General features: G+C 36.6%; 1 protein-coding gene and 1 long non-coding RNA gene across 7 annotated transcripts in view; one reads left to right on the top strand and one right to left on the bottom strand.

Moving 5' to 3' along the window:
• The window catches only part of LOC138322925 (myocardin-related transcription factor B-like), a 95,624-nt gene that overhangs the window by 24,454 nt on the left and 44,914 nt on the right, over positions 1-26,256 (top strand). Inside the window, exon 1 of one of the 6 annotated variants that reach the window (XM_069267159.1) lies at positions 24,037-24,745. The exons of the other annotated variants lie outside the window; for them this stretch is intronic. Coding sequence (XP_069123260.1) covers positions 24,697-24,745 — 49 coding nt within the window. The 5' untranslated portion in view covers positions 24,037-24,696. Of the gene's footprint in view, positions 1-24,036; positions 24,746-26,256 lie in introns of those variants that run through there. 6 annotated transcript variants of the gene reach the window in all.
• Positions 20,971-24,090, bottom strand: LOC138322926 (uncharacterized). Its single transcript, XR_011208503.1, has 3 exons — positions 23,959-24,090; positions 21,814-22,030; positions 20,971-21,310 (listed from the first exon to the last, which is right to left on the bottom strand). It is a non-coding gene; the product is annotated as an uncharacterized lncRNA (long non-coding RNA).

Here is a 26,256-nt window from a genome sequence, read left to right as displayed (position 1 = left end):
AAATCCATCATTGATATTTTTGGTAATCAGATTTGGTTCCAGATATGCTGATGATGAAATTTTTGACATTGATCTGTAGATGATCACTGTTATCACACGGCCTAAGTTTATAGTTATTACCAGGTGGCTGTGTTTATCAGTGTAAAACCTCCCAAAGCACTACATGGTCCAATCAGAGATTTAAAAACTTCACTGTAAACACATTTCCGTGGTTATATAACTAATGTATCATGATCTAAACAGCTTAAAGGTTGTGATTTGTGTATTTCTGTAAGCCTTAATAGATTACTTAACGTCCCAACGACATACCTCTCCAGGTAGGCTCTCATTTACTTATCTTATCACATGTGCAACTATCTCATTATTAATGGGAAATTATAGTCGGATGTTGTTGAAAATTATTTCTGTATGCAATATAAAGACAAAATTGAACATAATGGAGTATGAATGTTTAGGGGTAATTCTGATATCCCCCCCCCCCTGTTTCCTTGAGTATTTTCCAAGCTTAGGTGAGGTGAGATCGTGGTTATGGAATGCTCAGATGAGGACCAATGGGGAGACAGAATGTGGGAGATGTCAGTGGTATGAGGAGGTTTTTTTGTCAGCAGTTAGAAAAACAAAAATTGTCAAGTGGTTGTTGATGGGAGTGAAGTCTTGGGAGGCTGCAATGTTTATTGGGATAGTAAGGATAAACAACAGGAGAGTAAGGGTAATGAACTCAGTACAGATAGAGGTGGGTTTGTGTAGGAAAATCTACCGCTCTGTCATTGGTATGTCATAAACAATGTTTATAGTTGTTTGTTTGTTACGGGTTTTTAGTGGGGTGGACATATACTAGGACCAGTTTTACCCATGTTGTTAGGGGTTTTTAGTGGGGTGAACATATACTAGGACCAGTTTTACCCATGTTGTTAGGGGTTTTTAGTGGGGTGGACATATAATAGGACCAGTTTTACCCATGTTGTTAGGGGTTTTTAGTGGGGTGAACATATACTAGGACCAGTTTTACCCATGTTGTTACGGGTTTTTAGTGGGGTGGACATATACTAGGACCAGTTTTACCCATGTTGTTAGGGGTTTTTAGTGGGGTGGACATATACTAGGACCAGTTTTACCCATGTTGTTAGGGGTTTTTAGTGGGGTGGACATATACTAGGACCAGTTTTACCCATGTTGTTAGGGGTTTTTAGTGGGGTGGACATATACTAGGACCAGTTTTACCCATGTTGTTAGGGGTTTTTAGTGGGGTGGACATATACTAGGACCAGTTTTACCCATGTTGTTAGGGGTTTTTAGTGGGGTGGACATATACTAGGACCAGTTTTACCCATGTTGTTAGGGGTTTTTAGTGGGGTGGACATATACTAGGACCAGTTTTACCCATGTTGTTAGGGGTTTTTAGTGGGGTGGACATATACTAGGACCAGTTTTACCCATGTTTTTAGGGGATTTTAGTGGGGTGGACATAAGCTAGTACCAGTTTTACCCATGTCCATTCACAGCCTCTCATGATCAGGTCCTTTAAGGTTAGATATGGATGCTTGGGCATTTATGTCTTCATTCAAAGTATCTTTGTTTTCATTAGGAAATTGGTACAAAAAATGGGGGATGGGTGGGTTGGAGGTGGCCGAGTGGTTAAGATGTCTGGACGTATTATCACAAGCCCTCCACTTCTGGGACTCGAGTTCGAAATCCAATGTGGGGCAGTTGCCAACTACTAAGCACTGGTTGATGTTTTTTCTTCGAATACTCCTGCATTCCTCGACCAACAAACATGGCACATCCTTACATGACCCTTGCTGCATGTTAATATGGCGTTAAACTAATAAAACCCAAACCCAAAACATTAACAAAAATTGTTGGTACATTTAAACCTGTCTATAAAGATCACCCAAGGGACAAAGGAAGGATGGTCTTTTTAGCCAGGGGCATGGTCTTTTATACACAAATTGAATTAAGTTATTTGGGACCTTAGAAAAGTGGTTTTATTAAGCAAGTGGTCTTTATACAGAGGTGATCACGAAGGAAAGTTTTACTGTAACCTAAAGCTGCAAGTACATAAATCCCTGTTCATACACAATAAAACTCATTCATATAGACAGTTGTTTGCAGTTGTTTGTAATTTAAAAAAAAAAATTACAAATGGCTGTCTGAACAGGGATTTATGTTACTTGCAGCTTTAGGTTTTCCACAACATATAGAAAACACTGATCCATTCTAGTCACACGATGTTGTGAATGATTTTTAAACTTTCTAAAAGGATCGTAAAATCAAAAAGAGTTATCTTTCGCTCATGGGAATGTGTGATTTCCTATGTTTAGATAAACACCTCCCTATGTAGCATATCATATCTCTAGGAAAATTGATGTCTAAGATTCATGTCTTTACATCAAGAAATTACATGCCTCAAAATAGATTGATGCTTGTAGAAAATATTGGAACATACACAAATATGTGGAAGATAGACACATTTTAGTTGATGAGCAGACATCGGTGAAAGATGCAGTTATCTGTCAGCAAACGATTTTCATACACTATCAACAACAGGTATCAAAATTTTCATTTTGATCACAGCATTTTAATGTCTTTTTGCTATGTTCTTAAAACTCTGTGCCGCAAATGAAGTGTTTGGAGTTTCCAGCCACTAATAAAATCAACACACCAATGGTTTATTCATGCAATTTTTTAAGTAGACTTCTACAACAAGATCTCTTATCCTGCATTGTTTTTATATCTACAAGGACAATGGTATTTCATCATAACTAACACTTTTATCTTATTATCTAGATTTTCATTGTGCTCCTCAAGTTATGTTCTGTGAAGAATATATAAAATATCTAGAACATTTCTAGAAAAATGTTTATTGCAGTTTTGTAATTACGTTGATTTGGGATAAACAGATTAGAATTTGGATATAACAGGGACTTGAAGTGTTTGTTAATAAGCTTTAGCTGATAGTGATAATTTGTCTATGTTTGAATAACACACTTTGTTGAAATTCATTTCCAGGTTTACTTTCATTAAGTCGTATACGGTAGCATCCTCCATGCTCCAGGGGTTACCATCACTGGAGTTTATCCACCCCTGGACTATCTCATAATAAACCTGGAGGCAGTTCAGGAAGAAAAACTGACCAATTAAAGGCTTGTAGAGACTTCCTTTAAAGATTACAATGAGCAACACCCAACTTCAAAGCCACACGATCCACTGTTATTCAAATCCTTTGATATACATCAAAGGACAAATTACCTGTGTATTCTGTTGCATCCAGTATGATACTAGATAATCTAGAAATAGATATGAAATACCTTCTAATATATGTATAAGACAGATATGAATTCACGCAAATTTACTTTGATCAAGAAAATCGTGTAAGTCACCAAAATCTTCAAAGTAAATCACACACGAAAAATAGGTTTATATTACTGGATTGTGGGACTCGATTTAAGTCTAAAATACTTTGTGATAGGAAAAAGAACTCTTTCACATATATGCATTAGTTGCAATATTTTTGGAGACGTTCTAAAAGTTATCTGTTTGCACTATAGTTTATGGATACATGGTTTGGGTTGAAGCCGGTCAGATTTATAGAGCTATCTTGTGTTTATATAGTCTGCTACATGCCTTTATGGGTGTCGGTGCCAAAGTAAAACCCACTAACGTGCTGTACTGGGTCTGTTGTTATATATTTTGTCACAATAATTTCCTGTAGTGTCAGTCTTCACTGTCAGGGCTAGATACCAACTCGCTGCATGCTTCCTCTTCTAGAAATATGCTGTTTTCCATGTTTTCATGTGGCAATGAATCTCTTGGAGTTTGTCATTTTTTTTTTATCTTTCTAAAACCACAGGGTTGCATGGTGTACATGTCTAGCTGCACATTGTGTTAACAAGTCTAAATCTAAACTTTCTTTTGGGAAAAAGTTACAAATTAGATGAGCATGATGTTCGTAATATCTGCTACATCATAATAGTTTGGTCCTTTAATTTTCTCAAAAAAGCAAATTAATAAAGGGCATATTATATCTAAGACATGTCATGATCACTGCACATCGTCAAAAACTAGTATAGACAAATTAATCATTTTTGTTCATCTAGATTTTTCTTAAAAAAAAAAAAAATCAATAAAAATTAAAAACTACCTTGATATTAGTTATTGGTTTTACAGATTCCTTAGAAATCATTAGTTAACTGTGGTTCCTTGAGATGTTTCTATATATAAGTAGATTTAGCTGTATCTGAGTGGAACCTGATGGGGAGGGTTCTGCTGATCTGTAGATGTCTCTGATGAGTCGTTGGTAGAACAGCGGGAAAGCTCAACGCAGAGATGTTACCTCACTGGGACGTGGAGGTAACAAAAGATGAAAGTTGCTTTGTTGGCATTGTAGAAGATGATGATGAACAGCGTTCACAGGTAGCTCTGGCTACCAGATAATATTGGTATGGGCCTCATCCTTCATCATCATCCCCTTACCACTCATAAAAATCACTTAAAGTACTTAACAGATTAGGAATTTCTAAATTCTCGTACCATTGCATATATACTAACAGATTAGGAATTTCTAAATTCTCGTACCATTGCATATATACTAACAGATTAGGAATTTCTAAATTCTCGTACCATTGCATATATACTAACAGATTAGGAATTTCTAAATTCTCGTACCATTGCATATATACTAACAGATTAGGAATTTCTAAATTCTCGTACCATTGCATATATACTAACAGATTAGGAACTTCTAAATTCTCGTACCATTGCATATATACTAACAGATTAGGAAACTCTTATGCCGTTACATATAGCTCAATCTACCTTCGCTTAAATCTCTCAATCCTGATTAGATTATCAAAATATGAAATCACGTAAAAAATTCAAATTCTTATCCTTATAGATTCTTTAATTCTCACAGAAAATACAAAAATTTAAAACAAATTAAATTAATCAGAAGACAAACTCCCTTTGCCATTTCTGTCCAATGACACTGTGAAGTCCTTGCATGAAGGGATCCCCAAAGGTAGATTTTGTATTTTGTGTAAATTTGTAGCTGAAAGCAGGCTGTACCTGTTTCAGTGTGGGTTACGGTGATGGATTTACTAATTAGCGCTTCCTTCTGACACACTTGAGATATTTGTCTTCAATTAGATCTTGTTATGATTCGTAATACATGCATGTACTTTTACAAATGGTTTTCGTGGTTCTGAAAAGCTCTTGTGAAATGATTTTGGTGTTTTAATTATGTTTTTCACCAGTCAGCTGGCAGAATGAAAAAATGTTTCACACATTTTGATAAACATGTATTTTAATAGAAACTTATAATTGAAGTCTTGAGATAGAAGTTGATTTGATATGTATGTATTTGATATATACTACCAGTATGTAACTTGTCTGAACGGACATCATCTGGTGCGGTCCAGCATATTTAGCCAGTAAAGCCGGATTAAGAAGAAGAATGCCATACAATCATACCGAAATACACACGTGTACAGATTAGACAAGGGCCGGTTTTGACAAGTTCACACTTTATATACATGCATAATGAAGGAAAAACTGGAATACCGATAATCTTCCGATGACCTTGTGATCAAACGTCACCTTGATTTGTTTTCGACACTAGTAAATAACGATGTGCAGTATTCTGAATTTGAGTAGTGATTACATAATGGTTATGGATGCAATGCTACAATTGTTCCAATTATTCATATAATCTGTCTCATATCTGTTCAGAAAGACAATCTAATTAACTAACCCTTTAGTACGTCATTGCCTGCTCGTAAAGTCGTAACAAACATGTTCATTTCCGTATGTGTGTTCCATCACTTCACTTAGCAAACATATTTCTTGATCTTTGGAATCTTTGCTGTTTGTTATTGACTTACAAGTAATTGCAACAAATGCTGCTTGTTATAACTGCTTAAAATTAGCATTTAGTTTGTTAGTGTCTAGCATGATAAATTTGTTCCATAAAGTGAAATTTGATTGACTTTTACCACTGAAAGCCAAGTTTTGATTGGTTACAAGATAAAACTAAGCTACTGGTACAATTTGATTGGTTCTCATCATAGATTGTCCAGATTTTATTGGTACAATATGTTGAAATGTACAAAAACAGAAATATGTTAAGTGAGTAAGTGTATGATAGAAAGCCAAACACAAGGTCAGCTGAGAGGTGGTCAGACCATTCCTTGTAATTAGGCCTAATCATATAGGCTGTGCACTAACCCAGCACACTAATGAGGTAGGAGTGGGCTGATTGGTATCTTCATCAATAAACAGGAGGGGGGGGGGGCTAACTTACACTTACAAACATCTCATTCACAGAAACAATGTCAGCTGCTCTTCTACTACACACACTACCCAGTTCATAGGGTTCTTAAAGAATGGCCGTGAGTTATCTCTTTTCAGTTTGAAACATTTTATTCTATATCAAAATGGAGACATATAGTGTGTCATCCATGGGGAGATATAACTAAACATCACCATGGAGACACATAGTGTTATCCTTGGGGAGCTATAGACTAAACATCACCATGGAGACACATAGTGTTATCCTTGGGGAGATATAGACTAAACATCACCATGGAGACACATAGTGTGTCATCCATGGGGAGATTTAGACTAAACATCACCATGGAGACATATTATGTGTCATCCCATGGGGAGATATCAACGTATCATCACCATGGAGACACATAATGTGTCATTTATGGGGAGATATAGACTTAACATCACCATGGAGACACATAGTGTGTCATCCATGGGGAGATTTAGACTAAACATCACCATGGAGACATATTATGTGTCATCCCATGGGGAGATATCAACGTATCATCACCATGGAGACACATAATGTGTCATTTATGGGGAGATATAGACTTAACATCACCATGGAGACACAAAGTGTGTCATCCCATGGGGAGATATAGAATAAACATCACCATGGAGACACATAGTGTTATCCTTGGGGAGATATAGACTAAACATCACCATGGAGACACATAGTGTGTCATCCATTGGGAGATTTAGACTAAACATCACCATGGAGACATATTATGTGTCATCCCATGGGGAGATATCAACGTATCATCACCATGGAGACACATAATGTGTCATTTATGGGGAGATATAGACTTAACATCACCATGGAGACACAAAGTGTGTCATCCCATGGAGAGATATAGAATAAACATCACTATGGAGACACATAGTGTGTTATACATAGGGATTAACATCATAATGGAGACAAATAGCTGTCTACCAAGGGGAGATATAGTGTAAACATGATGATAGAGACGTAGAGTCGGGACTTTTGGTAGAGACAGTAAAGATAGGTGAAGAGATATTGTAGTGACAATGTGTGTTGGAGAGAATGTTAGTAAGGCCGGTGTGACAGTAATGGAGTCTGACTGAGACCCACAGTATTAGTACATGTACTGGTACACAGCTGCCATTATGTAACATTTATATTAAACCTGTACACATTCCCAATCCCATCGCCTTGGTAACCAACCATTACAAATAATTCCATCAAAGTGTCATCTCAATGCATCGATTTCAAGATACCAAAACAACATTGGTAAAGTATGATTTTCTGTCGATTAGTCCGAACTTCTGATAATTGTGACATCATAATTTAATGTGAATTTTGTGCTCTGTCACAATCTCTAGAATGTGGTACTAATCAACATTAATTTGTACTTAACCTACATTGTTAATGCATCTTGATACTGCTATATTTACACCTTTTAATGCATATCAAAAAGACTTCATTAGGACTTTTCAAGGATTAGATTTCAGTAAATTGTGAAACTTTGAGAAGAGAACTTTAAGTGAAAGTTTATAAAGTGGATGGTTAGTTTATATGAACACTTTTAAGTTTCTTGGTCACTAGGTCAAAGTTTTGGTTTCCAGTCAAAATCAACCTCATTCTTGTTGTATGATACTTCAAAGGGATTTATATTGTATCAAGATATTAAACACAATCATTTTTTTTTTCACAAATATGTAGGTAGCCAAAATTAAAGGTTAATCAAAATACAAAGGTTATTTAGATTTGTTGATCAACTCCTTAAACTGTTCCTTTGAACACGTTCATAAACACTTCACAGATGAGTATAATAACTAGTCAGTGTTAAAATAGACATCGAAGTGAATCTGTCATCACCTGCTAATAACAGATTCTGGAGACTAACATCGTATTGGCGTTGGCTACAGGAGACTTAAACATCGTGTCAGCTACAGGAGACTAACATCGTGTTGGCTACAGGAGACTTAAACATTGTGTTGGCTACAAGAGACTAACATCATGTCTGCTACAAGAGACTAACATCGTGTCGGCTACAAGAGACTAACATTGTGTCGGCTACAAGAGACTAACATCGTGTTGGCTACAAGAGACTAACATCGTGTCGGCTACAAGAGACTAACATCATGTTGGCAACAAGAGACTAACATCGTGTCGGCTACAAGAGACTAACATCGTGTTGGCTACAGGAGACTAACATCGTGTCGGCTACAAGAGACTAACATCATGTTGGCAACAAGAGACTAACATCGTGTCGGCTACAAGAGACTAACATCGTGTTGGCTACAAGAGACTAACATCGTTTTGGCTACAGGAGACTTAAACATCGTGTCAGCTACAAGAGACTAACATTGTGTCGGCTACAAGAGACTAACATTGTGTTGGCTACAAGAGACTAACATCATGTCTGCTACAAGAGACTAACATCGTGTCGGCTACAAGAGACTAACATTGTGTCGGCTACAAGAGACTAACATCGTGTTGGCTACAAGAGACTAACATCGTGTCGGCTACAGGAGACTAACATCGTGTCGGCTACAAGAGACTTACATCGTGTCGGCTACAAGAGACTAACATGGTGTCGGCTACAAGAGACTAACATCGTGTCGGCTACAAGAGACTAACATCGTGTTGGCTACAGGAGACTTAAACATTGTGTTGGCTACAAGAGACTTACATCGTGTCGGCTACAAGAGACTAACATTGTGTCGGCTACAAGAGACTAACATTGTGTTGGCAACAAGAGACTAACATTGTGTTGGCAACAAGAGACTAACATTGTGTTGGCTACAGGAGACTTAAACATTGTGTTGGCTACAAGAGACTAACATCGTGTTGGCTACAAGAGACTTACATCGTTTGGGCTACAAGAGACTAACATCGTGTCGGCTACAAGAGACTAACATCGTGTTGAGCTAACATCGTGTTGGCTACAGGAGACTTAAACATTGTGTTGGCTACAAGAGACTTACATTGTGTCGGCTACAAGAGACTAACATTGTGTTGGCTACAAGAGACTAACATCGTGTCGGCTACAAGAGACTAACATTGTGTCGGCTACAAGAGACTAACATCGTGTCGGCTACAAGAGACTTACATCATGTTGGCTACAAGAGACTAACATCGTGTCGGCTACAAGAGACTAACATCGTGTTGGCTACAGGAGACTTAAACATTGTGTTGGCTACAAATGACTTACATCATGTCGGCTACAAGAGACTAGCATTGTGTCAGCTACAAGAGACTAACATCATGTTGGCTACAGGAGACTAACATCGTGTCGGCTACAAGAGACTAACATCGTGTTGGCTACAGGAGACTTAAACATTGTGTTGGCTACAAGAGACTTACATCATGTCGGCTACAAGAGACTAGCATCGTGTCGGCTACAAGAGACTAACATCATGTTGGCTACAGGAGACTTACATTGTGTTGGCTACAGGAGACTTAAACATTGTGTCGGCTACAAGAGACTAACATCTTGTTGGCTACAAGAGACTAACATCGTTTTGGCTACAAGAGACTAACATCGTGTCGGCTACAGCTTACTCCGAACTCTTAAAGATTCAAAATTTACTTAAGATTTAGATAAATTAGTATACACAAAACAAAACATACTTAGTTTTAACCACCATCATCAGTTATTAATTATTGGGCTGTTAGAAAACTGTTAGTCAAAATCTAGGATTAATTACATAATTTAAATGTACCAAAATGTAATCATGATATGTGAGCTATACCATTGGAACATGCTGGCATATTTGCATGTGTTCACAGTGCGCCCTTCACTGCCACAAACCATTGCGGCTGTGTATATTGTCACATCAGCCTCACTACAGTGGCTGACCTAGATATACACAGGTGTTTCTACTGCACAATCTGTGGTAGCCACTCAACGCTCCTACGTAACCTGTAAAACATGTGCATGGAATTAGATTTTGATGGGAGGTGTGTTTAGTGTGAAGTGTATGTGTTTATGATGACGGGTAGGTGTAACAATGTGCATCAATATATTAGATGACTGATAACATGTTTACTAACATGAAATTCAAATCCCTCCCAAATTCTAGAGATGAAGATTACTTCTGTGAATTCTTTGCCAAAGTAAGGAATTGGCGTGGTGTGCTTGGTATAAGTTATCAAAACAATTGTTGAAAGCTTGCCATCCTCAAGTAGTAGGTATTTCTATACTTATTAAAGTACAGGTATGTTTATAAGGTAGACATAGATTATCTAAAACATGAAGGCCTGAACCATAAGGTTGTCAATAGTTGTTTTAACTTTATTTTTGAGTTCTATCAGAATTCAGTCGCATGACCTAGATCTGGAAAGTGGCAAATGAGAAAGGTAATAGTGATGGTCGCACAGATAAATATTATTATAGCAATAGGCAGTATTTGTCTAGACAACAATAGGGCTGATACACTAATGACCAAATCATATAAACAGACTTATATTAAATATAAGACAGATAGGGAGGAATAATAGGAACAAGGTGGATGGACTCGCATACCCAGACATAATTAGGTCTGAGGACACATGTACCCAGATGTCATAAGGTGGCCATTACACAGCAGATGACTGTATGTCACTTTCATTATGGGCAAGGAATTATGTTTTACTGTGTCAGTAAGGTGACAAGGTCAATGCAGTACTCAAGAGTTAAAGTAAGGACAGGTTATCAGGATTAATTGTCACAGGAGTTTGTGCTCATATGGCTCTCCAATAGCTCACAAGTCAGAACTCCAATAGCTCACAAGTCAGATCTCCAATAGCTCACAAGTCAGAACTCCAATAGCTCACAAGTCAGAACTCCAGTAGCTCACAAGTCAGGCTCACAAGTCAGGAGTGCAATAGCTCACAAGTCAGGTCAGGAGTCCAGTAGCTTACAAGTCATGAGTCCAGTAGCTCAAAAGTCAGAACTCCAGTAGCTCACAAGTCAGGAGTCCAGTAGCTCACGAGTCAGGAGTCCAGTAGCTTACAAGTCAGAACTCCAGTAGCTCACAAGTCAGAACTCCAATAGCTCACAAGTCAGAACTCCAATAGCTCACAAGTCAGAACTCCAGTAGCTCACAAGTCAGAACTCCAGTAGCTCACAAGTCAGAACTCCAGTAGCTCACAAGTCAGAACTCCAGTAGCTCACAAGTCAGAACTCCAATAGCTCACAAGTCATAACTCCAATAGCTCACAAGTCAGAACTCCATTAGCTCACAAGTCAGGCTCACAAGTCAGGAGTGCAATAGCTCACAAGTCAGGTCAGGAGTCAAGTAGCTTACAAATCATGAGTCCAGTAGCTCACAAGTCAAGAGTCCAATAGTTCACAAGTCAGGAGTCTAATAGCTCACAAGTCAGTAGTCTAATAGCTCATAAGTCAGGAGTCCAGTAGCTCACAAGTCAGGAGTCCAGTAGCTCACAAGTCAAGAGTCCAGTAGCTCACGAGTCAAGAGTCCAATATCTCACGAGTCAGGAGTCCAATTGCTCACAAGTCAGAAGTCCAGTAGCTCACAAGCCAGGACTCCAATAGCTCACAAGTCAGGAGTCCAGTAGCTCACAAGTCAGGAGTCCAGTAGCTCACAAGTCAAGAGTCCAGTAGCTCACGAGTCAAGAGTCCAATATCTCACGAGTCAGGAGTCCAATTGCTCACAAGTCAGAAGTCCAGTAGCTCACAAGTCAGGACTCCAATAGCTCACAAGTCAGGATTCCAGTAGCTCACAAGTCAGGAGTCCAATAGCTCACAAGTCAGGAGTCCAATAGTTCACAAGTCAAGAGTCCATTAGTTCACAAGTCAGGAATCCAATAGCTCACAAGTCAGGAGTCCAATAGCTCGCAAGTCAAGAGTCCAATAGCTCACAAGTCATGAGTCCAATAGCTCACAAGTCAGAACTCCACTAGCTCACAAGTCAGGAGTCCAATAGCTCACAAGTCAAAAAGGGTCCAATAGCTCACAAGTTAGGATATGATAACTCACAAATTATGCATGGAAGGGATGGCCATAAAGTAAGGGTTAAATTTGTATTATAAGATGGTTGCCAGGTAAAAATATCACAGCTACATCAGATAAAGAATATTAAAGCAAGGTCTCCAGGGTAGGTTGGGAATACTAGAATTAGAAATTGTTGAATAATGAAAAGGAAATTATTTATGGGGCTTTCATTACTGTTAGTGTTTATTACATGTTTTGATAACAGAGCAATGTGTTATAATTAAGATTTATCTAAACACATTATTCAAATATAATGGGAATACAAAATTAGTAACCAAAGAAAACAAAGATACTAATTCAAAAGCAGACGTTGGGAACATGTTGTGATTTCTGATGAGTCTCTGCTTGCTATTATATATTACATGTTTGCTGGGGTCTGCTTTACTCTAAACTCAGCATGGCTTCATTTATACTATCTTCAATAATTATCTTTCTTATGTCTTGTACTTTTGTAAAAATCACAATATCAGGAAACTCATCGTCCTAGCTAAAAAGCTCTCGGTGTGTTGAAATGCTAGTGGCAGGTACAAGTACTTGAGTTTTAGGTACAAGTGTTTCTTACCATTATCTCCCATAATTAAGTTGAATAGACAACACATTAAATGTCATTGGCACCGCTGATGTTTGTTATGTATTGGTTTGAATACACAGAGGAATGCATAGTAGTGGGTGTACCTAACCCGTTCGTTGAGTTTTTCTGGGGGGAAAATGTAATTTGGATTATTCAGTTTTTTCGAAGAAAAAAAATTAAGAATCAGCATTTGATATTTTAACTTGAACACATAATTACTGTATAAAGCTACTAAAATCTACAAATATGTCCTTCCAATATCAAGGTTGCAATAAGTTATTGGTTCTACCAAATGTGCTTAACCAACTTTCCATTGGTGACCCTTGTGTGTTTGCATAGAAGCCCCTGAACCAGGATCACTCATAAATCCCTATGAATACAAAAGAAACCAATCAAAGAATCAGAATAAACATGTTCCTCAGTTTCAGTAGCCCTATCTTAAACCTTATAATGGGATAGCATTTAGGTTACAAAGATTTTCTCCTACCAAGTTAAACCAGAAATTCTGTTCACTTTTCAAAGTTTTCTTCAAACTTGATAATTATTTCAAATATTTGAGAAGAGTGTACCTTAGTTTCAGGCCATTGTTATTATCAGGGTGATAATTAAATAACAAATGTCAGAAGGTCATCACTTGGTCAGTGTGTGAGCAGGTGTACAGGGGAATTCACTCCCCAGTATCATACAGCACGCAGATTCCAGAGATAGTTGTCTCCCTTTATCAGGCCATGATTTGTCACTGTGGAGAAGGCAGGATTGTAGAAATGAATCGCCATGTCTGACCTGCCAACACGCTGTCATTCTTCATCATCCAGAAATAGTCTTTACTCCCCTGTATGTCTCTAGGCCTATATATAACACATTGATTGATACAAGGATCTGCTATCAAAGGTGTATTGCACCAGATACAAACACCTCTAACAGGAAGAAATGAGATTTCTTGATTTCCGTTTAACTTATTGATACAAGTCAGTAGTGGTTCTTTACATGGAAAAAAATATATCTATTTCTGTAACTTTTATGTAATGTTTTTTTGGTTGAAGAATTTTAAGTGTCTATTTCTGCTATTTTTGACTAGTCCAATGTTCTACAGTGATATAGATTAACCAGTGGACAAGTTGTTTTTTTAAAGTTTACTTACATTTTCCAAATTCTGAATGCTAAGGAATCTCTCCTTTGTGATCACTTACCTCTTCAATGGGATCTTATATCCAGAGTATATATAAGACAAGACTATGAACAGGTCCATTGAATATTTGTTAGTCGCTATACATACAAACATATTGTTAGTGAATGGAAAGGAAGAACAGCAAAATCTGGATTTGTTGTCAAAAATAACTCAAAATCTAGCTTATTGGAAACAATCTATTGATTGGTAGAGATAACTGGATGCAGTGGTCAACTTCTGAAAGTATTCTTTCTGAAAGACCTTGAACTCAGAATTAGGTACTTACTGTACGTAGGTTGATGGATTTTCCACAAGTGCTTTGGCTTTCCTCCACCACCAAAACCTATGAAGTCCTTAATGAAGCTGACATTTCATTTGTTTTTAAACTAAAAAAATTAAATATACTTACCGTAATAGTTTACTGAAATTTTTGACTCAATATTAGTTTAATTGACATTTATTAATTACTGTTTAACGACTCTGAAAAACTAGCTATAATATCTTACTAATGCATATTTAATTACTTGTTTCTCAAAGTCTGGTATAAGTAAGAAAAACTATGTGGTTGATCCTGCCGACCTGTCACTCAGATGTGTTGGATGTAGTACTGAGCCAGCAGTACCTGGCAAACAAAACAGGAAGTTGGCCATTGTATACTGCCAACCTGTATACCAAACAATTGTTTCTCTTGTAACCAACAAACACACACTTCTCATTGAACTCAACTTACTTCTAATCACTTAAGTTACCACACTAGCGAAAACATGTGTTTTTATTAAAGATTTTAACTATGAAAAATTGCCTGCTTCAATGTCGAATTATGTTTACAAGTTTTTGTACTTTTAAAAAAATATTCACAGATGTAGATACTATATGTAACATGTTTTTGCTTATAAGATTTCTTTATTTCTTAGACCTCTTAAGTTGTTTATTGTCTAACTTTGACATTTATAGTCTTTCTTACCTCTGTGGAAAAAGCATTAGGTCTAAATCTGCTTACTTTGTGTTCTAGTACTTTCCGGGAAGGTTTTTGACTTTATGAGACACAAATGCCCAGTTATGCCGGTACATTGAATAAACAGACTATTAATCTAAACACTGTATTAGATCTGTTTACATACACATGTAACAAGGAATTTCACTGGTCAAAAAAATTAGCCAATCAAATTGGCAAAAAAATGTGCACTGTTGCAGGCAATTGTAGGAGTTCTTATCATTGTTCCTTGTGTAAACGAGAAAAACCCCAGAATCCAGGTAATAATTGCTAGAATATAGAACTTTATGTATATTAGATTTGTTAAAATGAAAAGCCTTCAAAGTCACTTCAGTTAACGTTCAAACGTCTGTAACATGCTCTCTTAGAAGGAAGTAAGATTGAGGAGAACAGAAGCAGTTGTCCAGCAATTCATTGGACTCCTTTACTTTAGCATTGTCTGTGCTAATCCTTTGTATGGCTGCTAAACATGAAACTGGGTGGGGTGTGCTATTCGGTGTCTTTCATGGTATGCTTCAGTGAGACAGCACTATAAAAATGCAAGAGTCCCACTATTTCATGGAGACACAACACAAATATATTGTACCCTACCAAAACATACCGACATTCATACTTAAATGACCCTAGGTGTTTAAAAAATGCAAAGCAATATCAACAACCAACCAAACAAAAGTATCAGCTATTCATGTATTTTTAAAAGAAAATATCTGAAGAGAGTCACTAGACCAATACCATGATTGATTTATGTTGGTAATGACCAAGCCATTATTTTAATTAAAAAGTCTGAAGTGTTGATGGTTGTAACACAACTGACACTTGTTCAGTAGATAATTTACAGAGATACGTATTTCCAAGGTCTGGAGGCCAATCATCTTCCAACAACTCTTGCTGTCCGACCTTTCCACAGGTATAGACAGTTAAAACAATAACTGTAAAACCTATTTGATGGCAGCCATCTTGGAAATCTACATCTTCGGAAATTCCATAAGACAAACAGTATATTTAGATGCTCATTTAGGACAGCAGGAGTGGCATTTTTAGCGCCATTATATCACACAGAATCCTCTAAAAACACTGGTATTGGCTGCACTGTGACGACGTACTCTGCATGGCAAACAACAGTGTTTGTACATCTGGAGGACTGAGATTCCAGGCAGGGTAGAAATAATAGGCAATTCAACATTTCTACACCCACATGATAAAATGTCATTTGGTTTTAACATGCTTGTGTAATTGAAAATGGAAGATGTTGACCTTTATACTGACTTAACCTCATGTGGAGATGATCGAAACATTACTCAAAAACTCAAACTTCATTAACATCACCACTTAATACATAACATTACTTCTTGATGAAAGCGTAACAGTATGTGTACAGAATTCAATGTCTATAAGCAATTTCTAGACGTTAATTATCACATTTAAGCTAAAAAAAAATAAACTACATAAACATGGTGATTAGTTTCCATTGATGCTTATTTGATAATATTAATATGTGATCCAGAAACAATTAAAGCCAGTAGTATTTCTTTACAGAAGTTGGATGTACATGTATACTAATATCATTGACGTTCAATTACCCAGGATGAAAGAATATCACTAAGGCTGGCTACAAGAATTATATATTTATATGGGATTTCTATTATAATATCACGACAGGAAATATTTTATTAAAATTTTGCAGTAAATCATGATTATAGTAATTATAAGTTGAGATTTGAAAATTAAAAAAGTTATCTTCCTGACAAAAGTCGCTCCCTGTAGCACAACTTTGTACAGACAGCTAATTAATTATAGATAATCACTGATATTAACAATATAATCTAAATGATCATTGCATGTTTTCTGTAATTTACTGGCACATTTCCATTATACTTTAATCTCAAAGAACAAGAGAACGCATATTTTACAAAAATAGAGATCATCATAAATCTAATGCATCCGCATGAAACATCAGCAGAAATTGTTGGTATTCACAATATTAGAATCATGTCATACTTATAATACAGAATTCCACACCTCCTTGATCATATGAGGTTAGTTATGGGTGATGGCATCTCTGATATCAAAAAAATATATTTACTTCAGCCCTGTTGGCCAACAGATCGGTATATTTGTACATTATTCACAAACTTTGACCAAGAGTTCTGCTTATACTTGATGTTGACCGATGAAGTCAGTTGGAATACCCATAGTCACAGTATAAGTATTGCACTTCAATTTAGTCCTTCAAGCAAACCAATTGGACCACTTAGGTGTGCTAGCTAGCATAAAAATCTTTACAAAAAGATAAAACATATTGAAAGTATAAATGTTATTTGATCTAGTAAGATCTGTAAAGAATTCCTATTAAATTGAATAGTATAGGTATGATTGCTTTAATATTAAATTAAAGGGTGGAATCTTTATTGAACAATGTTATAATGAAGTTCCAACTGACACAACTTATCCTCGTAAGATACAGCTACTGGATATATAGTGGATATATAAAGAGATTCTGGTTGTATTACTTAGTAGGTTGGGGAGGTTTAAGATCTTTCCCCATAGCTATGTGTCCCCTAACTTATCAAATAATGTAAACAGTCTTTATACCAGAACTAGAAAGGCCTTCATAAAAACAGATACACGAAATTGATTTGAAACACTTAGGAAAGCTGCCAAAAATAGAAAATCACAACTATAAATAGTCTTTTTCAGGTTTTCAATTTTATTCATAGGATTAAATCAATATTTACTTTGTGTGGATGTTAGGTGTATTAAGAAACTATTCGAAGAAATCTTGGTCTGTTATTGTTTTACAAGTTAAAACACTTGTCCATCTTGATAGCATGTTATTGTCTCGCACATTTAAAATCTTTTTGGTCTATGCTTGTTATTCCAACTGGTAGGGATAAGGGATAAAATGTCTGTGTGTGGTGCTATTGTTTAAAGAATCAAAGTCTTCTTACGTCATGTGTTCAAGTGATTGTCTGTGAGACAAATTAAAAAAAAAATGTCTTATCTTGTCTTGCACTTTGTATTTAGTTATAGGGACATTGTGGAATGTGTACAATAATGGTTGTTCTGAATTATCTCTTTCAAGAACAGCAACATTGTCATCATAATCAGAATAAAATCATAAAGCATACATCAACTTAAAATGTTTCTGGTATACCACTTATTACTTATACAAATTATATAATTGTGTGCTTACAAATTTTGTGGTAAGTTCATTTTAGAGCTGATGTACAGATGTCGAGAGCTAATTCACGAGTTCTGGCACGGAGCTTGGCACAAGGTCAGTAACAAATTATGTCGACCTTCACCAAGGTATTCAATGGCATTAACTGTTGGCAGAGTCTATAGCAGGTTCTGATAGACATCATGTGACCTCCCTAGCCTCAATGTATCAGGTCAATATCACTAAGCCCTGGAGTCATTTCAACATCATAAAGAATGACACATCAATAAAACAGGTTAAAGGTTACTCTTTGTTTCTTCTACTCACAACAGATTCTATTTAAACTAATTCAGTTGTTTTATACCCCCAACCCTATTGTTTGATTTTCGTCTGTCATGTCACATTCTGTCTATTCTCATCTTGTTCCGTCATATGTAGGCAGCTAGGGGCATTTATCTCTTACAGACATTTCGGGTTCAACACATGCTATCAATACTGTCTTTCCATTCATGTAATAGCTGTCCAGTGTGTTAGGAATCTTCTATTAAGTAACAATTGGATCAGGCTCTGATTTTTCAAAACAAAAGAGAAGACTAAATCAAAACTTAGATTTTCTTCTGATGTAACTTCTATGAACATTTGTGACTTTAGTTAGTTTTGAGAAATCAGAGCCAGGTTATGTTATCAGTAGTTGTAACAAGCCAATTTTGTTACGTATATATAGTGTTAAAGATGCTCCACCGCCGACAGAGCATAAACGATACCCATCATTTGAACAATAATTGGTGTTTAATCGTGTATATATGTCTAATCAACACAAAAAATAATATAAGACAAATTATTTTGCTCTGAGTCTAAGCACATTCATTACTTCATTCCATATAGGACATAGTGCCAGGGAATTTTTTTGGGGATGTAATTTATTATTTTTAATATTTTTATCTTGAAGTAAAATTAGAAGCTCAAACTTTTCAATGATGGTAATAGTGTTAATTAAGTAACTATTGCAACTGAAAAAAAACCACATATTCCTCTGCTTGTGTTTTTAATAAAGAAAAAATACCATTTGACAGCGGTGGAGCATCTTTAAATACAGTAAAACCTGCCTTAGTAATCATCTCTGTATAAAGACAACCTGTTTGCTTTACTAGGCCACCAAAAACCAATTGCAACTCTATTAAACATGTTTAAAAAGGCCACATAGTCTATAAAGACCATTTTCCTCTGTCCCTTTGGTGGTCCTCTGTCTCTTTGGTGGTCCTCTGTCTCTTTGGTGGTCCTCTGTCCCTTTGGTGGTCCTCTGTCCCTTTGGTGGTCCTCTGTCCCTCTGGTGGTCCTCTGTCCCTCTGGTGGTCCTCTGTCCCTTTGGTGGTCCTCTGTCCCCTCTGTCCCTTTGGTGGTCCTCTGTCCCTTTGGTGGTCCTCTGTCCCTTTGGTGGTCCTCTGTCCCTTTGGTGGTCCTCTGTCCCTCTGGTGGTCCTCTGTCCCTCTGGTGGTCCTCTGTCCCTTTGGTGGTCCTCTGTTTCTTTTGTGGTCCTCTGTCCTTCTGGTGGTATTCTGTCCCTTTGGTGGTCCTCTGTCCCTTTGGTGGTCCTCTGTCCCTTTGGTGGTCTTTGTAGACAAGTTTGACTGCATGTATTTATTATAGGTATGTTAATCATTGAATGTGGAATAATTAACTACAAGAAAGCTGAGCTTGTAATTTTGGAATACCTTTGGGTGTTTTAATAAGTACAGAATCCTAGGTATACACTTAACTGTACCTATAATTAGTGTAATCAAAGGCTTTTAACAAGGACTAGACCTCCTTTACCATTCGTCCATGTGACTTTTGATATTGGTATGTAACAGATCTAAATGTAATAGAGATACCGTTCAGTGACGCAGCTGTCATGCTCGTAAATTACCAAATAATATCAGCATTAATGATGGGAAGGAAAAAGTCAACCACAATATCAGACACTGTTAACAGATGGGTTCTTAATTACCGAATCACAACTATTGGAATTATACCTCCCGATTACATAGGAAATGAGTTACTGGGCCGAGGATGTTCTGCAGAGAAAAAAAAACAAAGGAGATTTCAAGATGTGCTCTGAAGTGTAAGATAAGCGCTGTGACGAGTCGTGGCAGATGGAAACAACCTGTTGTGATTGTTACATCATAGTTTCAGTTTGGTGACTATAGACGCGCTGCGCGATGCTGCACAGTAATGCATTATTGCACCAGGGGGTGCAGGCAGGCATGGTAATCTCAAATCATCTTAACATTAAACACAGCTATTACAATTCATGGGGCTGTGACACTTTGTTGATTAAATCTGAAACATAGTCATACATTTCTCTGATTAGCAATGTGGTGATATATTAATTGTTACTATGATGAAATTTGGATACATGCTTAAAAATCATTAAAGCAGTGTTGAGGAATTGACTTAACCTTGAAAAATGGGGAAAAAACCCAACTAAAACCCAGAAAATTCTCTTGTTTATTAAATATTTAAATGCCTGCATGCATTTTGCTTCCATTGTTTACACAATACCCAGAGTTATGTCAGATTGTTTTGATGTGTTAATTAAATTTATCAGAAAGAATCAGCTAAAGTGTCTTGTCAGCACTAAAATTTTATCAGAGTTATTTCCCTTAGTTTACAGTGTGTCACAATGTTGACAGCAGCTACCCATGAGAGGCCTCAAAATAACAATATATTCATACATTTATTATATTTCACTCTTCTTGACTGTCATTGGTTTGTATTTTACTGCAAAATATCCAAAAATCATCACACTTGACCAAGTAACAAAAGAAAAACAGAAAACGTCAAAGTAATGGTGAATAAACAAGCTTCTCTTTTTTTGCAAAATTTCCATTTTATATGAATGCACTGAAAGTTAACATTTTTATGGCATTTTAATCTGTCTTTAACATCAACATGCCAGAACTCTTGAGGAAAACAAAAGCAATGAAATTTCCATTTTGGCCAATGAAAGAATTACAAACATCCTGTAAATATTGTCCAATCGTGGAACATCTTGAGTGAGGGAGGCGACTCTGTAACTTCCCGGGGATGTTACTATCCAGTACCGGATCTCCAACAGGATGATGGATCTTCTGAAGCTCCTGCCAAGTATCTAATAGATAGAATGTGTAATACAAACTCGGGGTGTTACATATCTCACTGACATTGATTATCAACATATCCCATCAAAGTTCATTTTGTAATTTTAATAAATGTTTGTCTGAGAGAGTTGAACGTTTACAACATTCCACTGCTATATCTCTGTGTCATAATATAGGATTTGTTTTAATAAATGTCAAATTGTGTATATCTTTATCTGGTCTTTTACTCACAGAAACAGTATCCAATATCATTAATTGCATAAACAAAATATAACAGTTTTTTATGAGAAACTTCAATAGTGCATTTTACAAATGAAACAGAAAACCTGAATGCATATAAAAAACAAGTGTATATATTTGCTATTTTAGTTTTGTTAGAATTCCTCAGATGTTGACCGAAACAATAAGAACTTATCCATGCACACTTAAGTGATGTTTTCATTTTTGTGTGTTTTAGAACTGACATTTATGAATTATCTATAGTTGTTCATGTAAATGGAAGCCAAGGCTGTACCTGTTGAAGTTCTGGTGCCGTTTCTTCTTTGTTTTCTGCGCTTCCTGTTATTATCGTATTTAATCTAATGCTTAAATACACATTTCCTTTCTCTTTCTTGCTTGAAGTTAATTTTCCTGGATTTTATAGCCAGATTTACATCTATATTACTAGACATTGAGCTTTGAGTCTCCAGAAATATCTCGCCTGACAGTAACAGCTAGATGTGAATGTATGCCTACAATATGAGGAGTTATGCCATGTAATCAAAGTCATATCTTTAGATTTCGGTTGATTATACATAGTGACAGGTTTACAAATCAAAAATGAATTTGACCATGCTATTGATTAATTAAAGCCTAATCTAGAACATTCAGTGTATTGCATAATAACACCCCCTCCCATCACCACCACCACCATTTCCTAGGTATATGGCCTTTACTTCATCCTTCACAAGGAAGAACTATGTTGTCTGTGATTTTCCCCTCAGGAATGGTCAGTTTTTGTCTAGCATATTCTGTAAACACCTTTAATTAGCTATGTTTCCAGACAGATAAACTATCTGGAATCTGTGGTAGGGGACCTTAAATGCTTACTCTACCAGTACCCATACTAATAGATATAAACACTTGTGATCTCAGTAGTGGGCTGCAGAGTCTATAGCCTGAACCACTACCATGGAGACTAGTGGAATCATTCATAATATATCTCAATTGGGGAATGAATTTTCAAAGAAGGGCCAATACATGTATTACTATTAATTTGACTCTTTTATAAACAAAATTTAATAAAATTATCTTAATCAACATTAGCACAAACTTAGAGTAAGGTACCATGGATGTTTGTTCTTCTTGCATATTGTAAGAGATGAGGCTACCTTTTCTGGGTCAAATCATCCCCTATTGGTTTTATGGGACATATTGTTATTTATAATTGATAGAAACCAGCCCTAGATAGCTAAGCAGTAGGATTCTATAGTAACTAATTAGCAACCTAGTGTGCAGAGTGAACATCACATTAAAACATTATTTCCTGTTGGTGGTCAGTCTGGACAGAGATTAGTGTATATAGTGTAAATAAAACCAGGTATAGGCTAATAAACCAATGGTCATGGTGATCTGGACGCGTGTCTGGACCATTTCCTGTGTCCACCCCATGTTCACCCTGGGCCAGGTAGGGGGGACACTGCTAGGTATAGTCCTAGGCTGTTGTTTGTCAGATATATTGTAGGATAGGTAAAAAGTAGGTAGGTAATATTGACAGCATCCATAAGCTTGGTTGACTGAGTGCAAACTGGATTCCATAGATCAAAACAAAGTGCATTTGTGACAGGTTGTTTACGTCTTTTTACTCTAGGTTAAAATACACAATATGTCATTATGTTTATAAGTTTACATAACTGGAGATAAAGTGCTTGGTATCTATGATAAATAGGGAGGTGATGCAAGGATTTTACAGAACTGTTTCAAAGGCAAAAGACTTCCTTTTCCTTGTCTTAGACCTATGATGATGGATAAGACATTTGCCTGCCCATACCCTGGAATTAAGGTATAAAGGGCTCTAGAAATTTTGTATATATCTCATGGTTTATTTGACTTATAATAAAGATTTTTTCACTGAATGAAGATGTTGACCAATGTTATTTTACACAAAAAAAAAGAAGAAAATTTTGTGACGTAAAAGTATGAAAAATATTGTTAAGTCAATGATCCTATAATTTGAAGGGCTGGACTTCTCACCCAGGTCTAGGCCTTATAATATAGTACTGAACTTGGTCATGTAGTAATTGACTGGACATTGTGCCAAAGTCTAAACTAAGTAATAAAGGGCAGGACCTTTTGCCAAAGTTTATAGGCTGTGTAATATGAAGGGTTGGACTTTTATCCAAGGTACACACTGTAATAAAGGGTAGAATTCTGGCCCAAGTCTAGGTGATAGACCCACAACTCTGTATCAAAAGGCTAAAAAAAATATTTTGGACTATACACCCTAAGATGGTGGCTGGATTAGGGACCAGGGTGTGTGTACTTGGTAACCCCCGTCCTGGCTAGAAGTGGCTTTGTTGGTTAGGTGAAGGGGCTGGAGCTATTTGTTGTATGTATGTACTAACATAGGACTAATCAACACCACCTGGACTGTTGGTGGATAGGTATTAGGGATGTTTACCTTGACTGGACTCCTTCCCCTGTACCACAGCCACACACTCTCACATCCACCAGACTCGGCTGTTATCATTAACAGAGAGAACACATAAGAGCTCCCCCTCTCTCTGAGAATGGTGCCTGCCCTGGAACTGGCTGATGAGGAGGAATAGCAGTACACACTGCTAGTCTGCCTGGCCAGGCAGCTGGGTTGGACAGGAGTAGCGGTGTGTGAGCCCCCACATGTCACCAAAGGGTCAGAAATGGTCACCAATGGTCATCATCACATTCACATCACTATCATACTGACCAGACAAGGAAAGGACATCCAAGGACATCAAATATAAAACTGGGCATTGTAAGAACTGGAATCGGATGCTGTAACCTCTACATAATATACATTTGACCTGAGATTTCTATAACTGCTGATCTACAGACTTAGTGAAATTGGTCTGTGTGGTGGCATTGGACTCTAGTGTTAGGGTCTGTGTGGTGGTACTCCATTGGACTATCAGTGTTGTGGTACCCTATGGGGCTGACTTGTTAGAGCTGATCAGCTGATAGACCCCCAGCTGGTCCATAAACAGCTGACTGGCTGCTGACTTGAGATAGACTGTCACTACTGCTGCTGGTCAGATATGTGTGGACAGGCATTGTACATAAAACTGGGGACTATGTAGATAACAAAGTGTGAACTATTTATTTATTTATTTATTTAATTTATTTAATTTATTCAACTATTTATTGACTACTGAGATAAAGTATGACTTGTCTCGTCCAGAATACAACAACACCATCAGTTGGAGGTACTGGTAAGTACAAGTTTATTTACAAAGCTACTTATTAGTGATAGTCAGGTCTTCATTTTCAAAAAGATTTGGACAATTTGATAATAGAAATTTCATTTAATTGTCATCATTAGCAGTCATTGGTACTGCATCACAAAATATTTTCCAGATGTCTTATTGCATAAATCTTTGGAAATCTTTAGCAGTGATGGACTATAGGTACATAAATGATGGAAAGTTACATTACAATATACGTGTATATATATGTGTTAAATATAAAATTGACATATAGGGGCATGTTGTAGACTCATAAAAATCACACAGGTATTGTACCTTCACTAATGAAATCAAATAAATAGCATAATTTCTGTTGTGAAAAGTGAACAACTCTGAAATAATTATTATAATTACAGTATCATGTTAGATCTGAATATCTACTACAGTACATGTTTTACATAGGATTACAATTTGTATCGTAGAATCTTAGATGTCTGCATCCTACATTGATCCCAGTTCCATTGTATATGGTTTTAATTAGCTACCATGTTACCATTGAACTTGGTAATAAAAGCAGTAATGTAGAATACAAATTAGAAGTTAGAAACTGTGGGAGGGTGACCTTGGGATAGACTGGGAGGGTTGCCAGGAGAAGCTGTTGGAGAATCAGTCTAGATGTAATGGTTCTGGACATGTACAGGGTGTAATGATGACAGACTGACCAGTAAGAGGGCTGGAGAGTAAATTACACTGGACATCCATACACTGACACCCTCCTAATACACAGGAAATCATTTGCTATAACATCCCTAATCCTGGTCTTGTTCATATGCATGGAAACATTTGATATTCTACAGTGGAAAGTTTTGCTCAGTTTGCATTAATGAAATCCTATTGTCAAGTCCTGGCTATCGATTAAAGTTACTTCATGTGGATATGCTCAGTTCAAAAGTATTGATTTTTATCATGTTGTCATTTTGGACTCTTTTGTGAATTTTGAATATATTACCTGGTCTGTTCTATTGCAGGATGTTAATTGACTAAACATACAACAAATAATGATTTTATCTCGGTTATCTGTACAGACATTTTCATGCTTTAATTAAAGATTTTTTCCTCAGAGTTTTTTACATTTCACTTAATGATTTTTGAAAACTTGGGTATGAAAATGTTAAGAGAGGCATTATAATTCTTCTGGTTAACATGATGCTTTGGCTGATACCTTAAGGTACCTTGAACTCTCACTTTAAATTTTATGGCTGTTGAAGTATAATTTGGGTAACTCCTGATTAGAATATAATTAAGTTTTATGAATTTGTGTTTCTGTTTAAATGAAAAGGAAAGTTGATACTGTACTGACAAAATAATGAAACTCAGAACTCGGGAAACACAATATATAATGTTTGGCAGACATCATTAACAGTTTTGGCAGAAAGTTATGTTAAAGTGAGCTTCAAGGTTAAAGTTATTGATGGAATAACGGCAGAAAATGGAAACAGAATGGACCACGTTATCGTTTCACTTAGAACCCCCAAAAT

The sequence above is a fragment of the Argopecten irradians genome, chromosome 5 (genome assembly GCF_041381155.1).
Source record: "Argopecten irradians isolate NY chromosome 5, Ai_NY, whole genome shotgun sequence".
Lineage (NCBI taxonomy): Eukaryota > Metazoa > Mollusca > Bivalvia > Pectinida > Pectinidae > Argopecten > Argopecten irradians.
Note: the sequence above shows the minus strand (reverse complement) of the source record. Positions and strands in the feature narration are given on the sequence as shown.